The sequence below is a fragment of the Pocillopora verrucosa genome, chromosome 4 (genome assembly GCF_036669915.1).
Source record: "Pocillopora verrucosa isolate sample1 chromosome 4, ASM3666991v2, whole genome shotgun sequence".
In the NCBI taxonomy this organism is placed as follows: Eukaryota; Metazoa; Cnidaria; class Anthozoa; order Scleractinia; family Pocilloporidae; genus Pocillopora; species Pocillopora verrucosa.
In genome coordinates, this window is record NC_089315.1 from 18,328,699 (window position 1) to 18,338,342 (window position 9,644).

The window sequence follows — 9,644 nt, forward strand, 5'->3', positions numbered from 1 at the left end:
GACTAGAAACTGGATTGTGTTTTCAATAGAGCTCATATATTGGTATCACATATTTTCGGTACTTTGAGGTAAAGAAAATTTCTGGTAAGTAGGGATTTAAAAATAATAATAAGAATCGCCGTTAAATTTTGTTACCTTATCACCAAACGTGACTAAGATGGGGTCTATAATTGGCCACAGAATAGACTGTAATGCGGTAGGGGTTCTGATAGGTCAGCGGCCAATACCCACCCCCGAGCTCAAAACCCATCACCTTAAGCGGTGCATATCTACGTACCTTATGTACCGCATAATACTGCCTCCCCCCTCGCCCCGACTTTGTTTTTGCAGTCGTTGTGGGTTCATTAGTCGAGGGTAAATATGATAACAGAATTATATATAAAATAGAAATAAAAATAATAAATCTGTATTGTTTCACTTATCAAGAGTACTCTACACTCAAATAACCGGAGCAGATTAGAATTGTAAAAATGAAGAGTTGCATATATAGATGGTAATGCACTATAAAAGATTATACAATTAGCTCAGTTATGCACGCATTCTGATTGGTTCTCACTTATGATCTATTGGAGGACAGACGTATAGATAACGTCATCATTAAAACCTTTTAAAATTCTTTATTATATAAAACAAATAGTTGCCGTAGGTCTGTTCAGTAACAGATCACAGATGACGTCAAAATGTGGTAACAACAAAAAAGTGGTACACGAGGCGCAGCCGAGTGTCACTGACGATTTATTAAGAAGGGTGTTGACCATCATAAACCGACCTTTACAGGCTCACCATGCTTCACTTTGCATAATCGAAGAATGTTTACATTAAAGAGATCGGGAAACTTAACTTAACCCATAAACTCCCAGAAGTACTCCACATGTAACTTCCCTTCTCAAACTTATCAAGAAGAAGTTACTATCGTGATCCAACAGCAAATTCTTGTAACTAATTTACAAGGAAATGTGTAGTAGCTAGAGGGGAGAATTAATAATCAGATCTTAGGAATTAAAGAGTGAGAGGAATACCCTCTAAATCAGAACGCGGGTTATACAGGTTACCATGTAATGGAAAGGTTGCCTCGGCTGCTATAGAATTGCAAGTTTTTTTTATCCCAGCGAGGTCATCAAAGTTATTTTTAATGAGAACGTCCAATTTTGGAACCGAAATTGAGAGTTTTATGATAAATTGAACCTTTGCTCAGTGAATTGCTGGTTTTCATTTTTTTTTTTCTTTAGCAAAGATTTTAAAAGTTTAATTGGTAAAAGGCCAAGTTCGACATCTTACTGAGATAACAGTAAGGGCTCTTAATAAGTTTTTTTCCCATAAACGGCACCCTTGTCTGTGTCGTAAGGCGAAATCCAAACACAAGGCCTGTTTGCAGGATAAATAAACGGCGGTGAGAGCTCTACATCTATTTAACCATGGCCCACCAAACGCGCACATTTACGCAAGCACCATGCTAAAGGTAAATAAATACTTTTTAACTAACAGCTGCAGGACAGCTGTCACCTATTACTTTTCAGTAATTACAGTCATATCTCTTACCAAGAGAAATTTACAAAGAACCTCCTTCTCCGCAACTCAATGGGCGATCTCTGTCATCAATAAGATGTCACAATCAGTGGAGCGCTTGCATTCGTAATTGGTTAGTGAACAGTACAGAGGAGCACAACATATGTTGCAACCAGGCTTCTTCATCGTTGTCTCAGTATCATCTCAAAATGAACAAAACGTCTTCGTCGTCTTCTGCTAGTGTCAGCCGACGAAACGATACAAATGATGCATATGATCGCACTCAGGGGGAAGGCATTGCACTGTGCAGCGCTTTAACGCTAACATCTATTCTAGTTGTCATGGGAAACTTACTCACCATAGTTATTTTTGCGAAGAACAAAAATATTCGCAAGAAATATTTGTTTCTAGTCGTCAATATGGCGTTTGCTGATCTGTTCCTAGGAGCTTTGAGTTTACCAGTATACATTTACGATGTCGGGTCTGAGTTCCACCTATGGACCATGTTCGTTGGAAACGTATGGACCTACAAGCCTATCTTAATTCCCTACATGATCGTTGACACAGCTTTCTCGCAGGCTTCTCTTATTTCTGCAGTGTTCATAACGTGTGAAAGATTTTACGCCATACGTTGGCCTTTTAAGCATCGAATATTATCGACACAAGCATATTGCATAGCTATTTTCCTAGTGTGGATACTAGCTTTCCTTATTTCCGCAATCTGGACCGGTTCAAACCTACTATTTTCTTACAAGCACACTATGTTAATTTGGGGGCCATACACTTTGTTTTTCATTTTAATCACATGTGGCTGTAACATTGGTATTTGGAAAAAGTTTCAAACTGAAAGAGTCGCCGCTTCACATCAAGAAAGTCGAGACTTACAAAACAAGCGCTTAACAAAGACTTTGTTAATTGTATCTGGCCTTACTTTACTCGCTTGGCTTCCGCTAGTTTTGTTAAACTTACTCATGTATGTATGGTTTTTCCATGTACCAAAGCGATTTTATCATGCGGTAAACCTTTTCAACTACTTCAACTCTTTTGTCAATCCAATTTTTTACGCATTAAGAATTGCTGAATTTCGACGAGCACTGGCTTTATGTTGTACAGGAAGACATGTGCAAGCAGCTGTAAACACAGAGCTTTCTAAAAGAAGGAAAGAGAGGCACGGAACGACCGCTGAGTTTAGTTGTGAAGTGGCTTTCGAACAGGATGTTATGGATACTGAGTTTAGTCGTGAACTGGCTTTCGAACAAAGTGTTATGGAGTTTAGTCCTGAACTGGCTTTCGAACAGGATGTTCTGGATACTGAGTTTAGTAGTGAACTGGCTTTTGAACAGGATGTTTTGGATACCAAAATGTAAAACAAATCATTCAAACACTTGCTAGAAACTCGATTAAGACGAAAATAGGTAGAACACGAGCGAAATATTTCATTAATGTCAGGAAGTTGAAGTTAAAAACCTAACAATGCCTCTAAAATGATGAAAATGACATTGGTAGTGTTAATTATAATTATTCAAACAAATGAGACATTAAACATTAAATATTCACCACGATGAATACCCACAACCTTTTCAACAAAATGAGACATTGAATAAGGCACCATTCTTTCACGTTTCAATTTAAGTATCGAAGAGACGGCCTTGTCTATATAATCACGCCTTTATGTTTCTACTTATGTCAAAGAATGTTATGTATGTGTATGTTGTAGAGTCTTAAAGTGAGATTATGAGTTTGAGAGTTGATAGCCTGCCGAAGAGGCCTAATTTTTATTATTATTCAAGCGAATAGAAGAAAGCACAACTGAGGTGAGCGTGAAGCGCGAGTCACACGTAAGGGGAGCAGGGGCACAAAAAAAGTTAGTAATTTTTGCGCTTTTTCTCCAGTCTGTCCTAACCCTTGCTTACACCTCATACTCAGAGAGGACTTTCCATTTCTCATTTAAGATATTGGACTATGGCAGAGAAGTAATATAAAACATTGTAATTTGCATGAAAAAGAATCCGTAGAGATAAAAAGTTGGAACAGATGTACCAAATGTGTTTGCACAAGGACTCCATATGGTATAGAGTACGATCACGAAAGAAACAATTCAACAATTAAACTATAAGATTAGTATACGATCACAGATGACGCGATCGAAATGTAGTAAGAACAGGAAAGTGACACACGAGGCAGAGCCGAGGGTGTCATTAATCATGTTCTTACCATATTTAGATATCTTCTGTAATCTATTTCTGTAGACACTCACGGTAACATGGAACATATTTGTCGTACGACTAAAAAGTAAAATGTTGTTAAAGGTGACGTCATCCTTGCGTCTGTCCTCAATCAGTCAATCAATCAATCATCTCAATTAGGTCGGTTAAAGACGGTCAGGCAATACACCAACCACTTACAAAACGTAGAAGTAAAAATTACAAGCTACAAGAAGTACATGAAAAGTTAACTATACAAATTGACATGCTCTTGTTAAGCTAATAAACTAAGGTCATTCCTAAATTCTGTAAGAGACGTAATATCAGGCATATCAGGGAGGAGCTGATTCCAGTCTTTAGCAGTGCTTGGGAAAAAAGAAAGATTTGAACACGTCTTTCTTACAGTGAGGTTCAAGAAGCTTAAACCTATGGCTACTCCTGATACGAGTCTCATCACTTAAATTTAAAAAGCGGTAATCTTAATGTCAACTAAACCATAAATAACTTTATTCATGAAGATCAAGCGAGATTTTTTTCTCCTTTCTACAAGAGTGCAAAGTACCTCTTTTCTAGCATGGACGTGACGATTGACGACCAGTCATCAGTAATCGTTTGTACAAAAACGGGTTGTTGCTCTTTGCACTTTCTCTAGTCTGACAATAGATATGCCAAAGAATCAATCAAAAATGCATGTATTATTCAGCTTATAGCGTCTATATTCATATGCAGTTAATAAAATTTGTAGTGGAAAAAGTAATTCCTACTTATCTTCACACTGAAATGTAAATCTCCTCACTTCAAGGACTCATGCTGACGCATGCGCAATCAAGTATGCGAAATAAAGCGAGGAAATCTCCTAACCAGGAAGGGGAATTGACCTAAAACGAGAGATGTCGAGTATGAACAGAAGAAATCCATTTTTTCAACCTTTGTGAAAGGAAAATGGTGATTACCGTCAGATGGTATTCGATGTATACCAAAATTTTGGTAGGTATTTCTGTTTGAGGTTGTTAGTAAACTTTTCATAAATTAAACGAATATGGAGGGACAGATATTCCAAGCTTTTCAAACACGTCCTGGAGGCTAGGAAAGTAGACCGAAATAAAACTTTTGACAACTTACACTTTAAATAGTCGCCTTAAAAAGCTTGAATTTACGCAAGTTTCCAGAGGAAAAGTATCCTTAGATAGACTATTTGAACATGTGTCAAAAAAAATGGCATTACATGAAAAAAGTTTCTACTCTCTACCAGTTATCTTGAATAGCACGAATATATCAATAGCTTTCTGAAGGATGAAATTGTTAGGAAGTCAGAGATTGATTGCAGCCTCTCTGTAGGGACTTCGGATATGCGATGCGTCATGATCTTCAAGCTGGAAAAAATTACTCGGTGGGTACTTCCTGGTAATGGGGATGTGCCGCTGGATGAGGTCGCATTTTCATGACTGAATTGACTATATCAATAGAGTTACTAGAATGGGGTCGCACATTTCCGGGATTTTAAGGGTAAGAAAATTGCTTTAAGTGGGGATGTGAAAATGGTAAGATTCAAATGCACCAGAATATTTGTATTGTTGTACCGCAAGTAAAAGTTTCAAACGCACCAAAGTGTTTTTAATGTAAATAAAAAATCAATTCGTTTTAGGATGATCTACTTAACAGGCTTTATAAAGTATATGCATAACCAGTGATAACCATAATGTGACTGACGGTTGGGATCAGGAAAATTACATATGTTAAAAAATGAATACGATTGTGTCTATAATTAGTCACGGAATAGGTTGAGGGGCCAGTGGTACATACTCGGCAAAAATTGACCGAAGTATCCCCCTCCTCTCTCTCTCTCTCTCTATATTGTCTTTCCCTTTGGTTTCATCGGAGTTGAAACGAAAATGACTTGAGTATGTCCTCCTACATGTCATCCTCTTACAGACTACCATCAATTTACGACCAGAATGATCAAATCCATACACGTTTTCCGATCGATGGATAGGGTATGCTTATTTTCACGACTGGGATTGACTGTACATGCCATAGACTGGATTGCGTTTTCAATAGAGTTCATATATTGGGGCACATATTTTCGGGACTTTGGAATGAAGAAAATTTCTGGTAAGTAGGAATTTAAAAATAAGAAGAATCTCGGTTAAATTTTGTCACCGTATCACCAAAAGTGACTAAGATGGGTTCTATAATTGGCTACAGAATAGACTATAATGCGGTAGGGATTCTGATAGGTCAGCGGCCATACGCAACACAAATTGAGCCTATTTCCAGGTTCCTCTCCCCCCGACCTTAGAACCCATTACCTTAGGCGGTGCATGTCTATGTACCCTATCTTAGGGTACATAGGGCTCCTCATGAATTAATTTCTGTCAGATTAAGGGATCCCGTTTTAATAGATGTTCCAGCAGTGGAGAAGTGATGTTTTTATTGTAATTAATTTCTTTTTCCACATAATAGTGCCTCCCCCCTCACCCCGACTTTGTTTCTACAGTCGTTGTGGGTCCATTAGTCGACGGTAAATATGATAACAGAATTATATATAAAATAGAATTAAAAATAATAAATCTGTATTGTTTCACTTATTAAGAGTACTCTATACTCAAATAACCGGAGCAGAATAGAATTGTAAAAATGGAGAGTTACATATAAAGATGGCAATGCACAACAAGAGAATATAGAAGACTTTATATTCTCTTGTGCATGGATTTATGCTACAAAGATTTTAGAAACAAGAAGGGCATTGACCATCATAAACCAACCTTTCCAGGCTCACCATGCTTCAATTTGCATGATCAAAGAATGTTTACATTAAAGAGATCGGGAAACTTAGCTTAACCCTTAAATTCCCAGAAGTGCTCAACATGTAACTTCTCCCTACAATATCCACACATTAAATGAATACCCACTTGTTTAGAACGCGGGTTATACAGGTTACTATGTGATGGAAAGGTTGCCTCGGCTGCTATAAAAATGTCAAGGTTTTTTTTTTATCCCGGCAAGGTCATCAAACCTTTTTTTAATGAGAAAGTCCAATATTGGAACTGAAATGGAGAGTTTCTTCGATTTTTATGATTGATAATATACATTTTAAAATTACTCAGTTCTGATTGGTTAAGATAAATGCAGTTTTTAATTAATTCAGTGCAAAAGAGAGTTAATTTAGTGTAGAAGAGGGTTAATTCAGTGCAAAGAAAATAACAAATCAGACATTCTGATCAGTCAATAATCAAAGAAACTCACAGATAGCCAATCAAATGCGAGCCTTTGGATGTCGCAACAAACTTTGAAAATTTGCGAGCGAAACAATGGCCGGTGTTTTAAGTAGGTTTCCTTTCACCACCGCAGCTGAAAAACCGCTCAAACAACGAAAACACTGTAAAAAGCACTGCATTTTGGTTGTCGGTTTGGAAAAAGTGGTTTTTTGAGAAGGGAATTGCCAAGGAAATCGAAAATTACGAGCGGACCCAGCTTAACACTTTGCTTGAGCGATCCAACGCCGAGATTAAAAACAAACATGGTTAAACCTCGGAAACGATGATTCCATTTCATCGAAAGTGATCCAGACACAGACTGAACAATTCCTTGAACTGTTTAGCCGGACTTTGAACTTTTTTGTGCCTTAAAGATGTGAAGATATAACTGCATATTATTGTTTTAATCGTACGCGATTGCTTTGACCGAACGCACGGTTTGAATAAATTATTTTTGCACTTGATGCGCGCGCTTTGCTTATGCTTAATTATGATTAGCCATCTCGTAATTTTCCATGTATATTATTAACACGTAATCACATGATTGTTCTTGTGCAATTTGGAATAAACAAGCACTTGTTAATTTTTTCAAAGACCACAAATTGTTAGTCTTTAAAAAAATTTCCTCTTGTTTATTTATCCCAAATTGCACTAAAATTATTTGATTGCCTATACAAATTGAACCGTTGCTCAGTGAAGTGCAGGTTTTGTTTTGTTTTGTTTTTTTTTTAGGAAAGATTTGAAAAGTTTACATGGTAAAGATCGAGTTCGATATCTAACTGACATCAGCACGGTTTTTAATAACTTTTTCCCATAAGCGGTACTATTGTCTGTGCGTGAAGGCGAAATCCAAACTCAAAGGCCTGCTTGCGGGATAAACAAACGACGGTGAGAGCTCTACATCTATTTAACAATGGCTCACCCATCAGAACGCGTGCATTTATACAAGCACCGCACTAAGGGTAAATAAACACTTTTAAGTGAAAACTGCAGGTCCTTGTCAAAACGTGCACCTGTACCTGTCACATATTACTTTTCAGTAATAACGGTCATAAAGATCATCATTTTTATTAAGAGAAATAAGAAGACAAAGAGATAAAAACTTCCTCCTTCGCAAGAAGCTAGAGTTGCTCGAGGCTACGCCTCGAGCAACTCTTACGCATATTTCAGTCGTGCTCTCCAAACTTCCCGCGTGCTACATATCTCGATGAACGCACGCTGACGTATGAACCAATTTTTAAGTCACGCTCAGTGGAGTGCTTGCATTCGTAATTGGTCAGTGAACAGTACAGAGTAACACAACATATGTTGCAACCAGGCTTCTTCATCGTTGTCTCAAAATGACCAATACGTCTTCGACGTCTTCTGCTAGTGTCAGCCGACGAAACGATACAAATGATGCATATGATGGTACTCAGGGGGAAGGCATTGCATTGTGCAGCGCTTTAACACTAACATTGATTCTAGTTGTCGCGGGAAACTTACTCACCATAACTATTTTTGCGAAGAACAAAAATATTCGCAAGAAATATTTGTTACTAGTTGTCGACATGGCGTTTGCTGATCTGTTCCTAGGAGCTTTGAGTTTACCAGTATACATTTACGATGTCGGGTATGAGTTCCACCTATGGACCATGTTCGTTGGAAACTTATGGACCGACAAGCCTATGTTAATTTCCTACATGATCGTTGACACAGCTTTCTCGCAGGCTTCTCTTATTTCTGCAGTGTTCATAACGTGTGAAAGATTTTACGCAATACGTTGGCCTTTTAAGCATCGAACATTATCGACACAAGCATACCGCATAGCTATTTTCCTAGTGTGGGTACTAGCTTTCCTTATTTCCGCAATCTGGACCGGTTCAAACCTACTATTTTCTTACAAGCACACTATGTTAATTTGGGGGCCATACACTTTGTTTCTAATTTTAATCACATGTGGCTGTAACATTGGTATTTGGCAAAAGTTTCAAACTGAAAGAGTCGCCGCTTCACATCAAGAAAGTCGAGACTTACAAAACAAGCGCTTAACAAAGATTTTGTTAATTGTATTTGGCCTTACTTTACTCGCTTGGCTTCCGCTAGTTTTGTTAAACTTACTCATGTATGTATGGTTTTTCCATGTACCAAAACGATTTTATCATGCGGTAAACCTTTTCAACTACTTCAACTCTTTTGTCAATCCAATGTTTTACGCATTAAGAATTGCTGAATTTCGACGAGCACTGGCTCTATGTTGTACAGGAAGACATGTGCAAGCAGCTGTAAACACAAAGCTTTCTAAAAGAAGGAAAGAGAGGCACGGAACGACCGCTGAGTTTAGTCGTGAAGTGGCTTTCGAACAGAATGTTATGGATACTGAGTTTAGTCGTGAAGTGGTTTTCGAACAGAATGTTCTGGATACTGAGTTTAGTCGTGAACTGGCTTTCGAACAGGATGTTTTGGATACCAAAATGTAGAACACATCATTCAAACACATAATACTAAGTGAGGACTTTCCATTTCTCATTAAAGATATTGGACAATGGCAGAAAAGTAATATTAAACATTGTCATTGGAATAATAAAGAATCCGTAAAGATAAAGAGTTGGAACAGATGTACCAAATGTGTTTGCACAAAAGACTCCATATGGTCTAGGGTAGGATCACGAAAGAAACAGTTCAACAAATAAACTGT

General features: G+C 37.7%; 2 protein-coding genes across 2 annotated transcripts; both read left to right on the plus strand.

Moving 5' to 3' along the window:
- The first annotated feature begins 1,925 nt into the window (after window positions 1-1,925).
- LOC131769155 (adenosine receptor A3-like) lies at window positions 1,926-2,873 on the plus strand. The gene has a single exon (XM_059084902.2). The coding sequence runs from the start codon at window positions 1,926-1,928 to the stop codon at window positions 2,871-2,873; it is 948 nt and encodes a 315-aa protein (XP_058940885.2).
- Window positions 2,874-8,307: 5,434 nt separating this feature from the next.
- On the plus strand, window positions 8,308-9,426 carry LOC136280342 (adenosine receptor A3-like). The gene has a single exon (XM_066165358.1). It carries the CDS (start codon window positions 8,308-8,310, stop codon window positions 9,424-9,426), a length of 1,119 nt encoding a protein of 372 aa, XP_066021455.1.
- The last annotated feature ends 218 nt before the right edge of the window (window positions 9,427-9,644 follow it).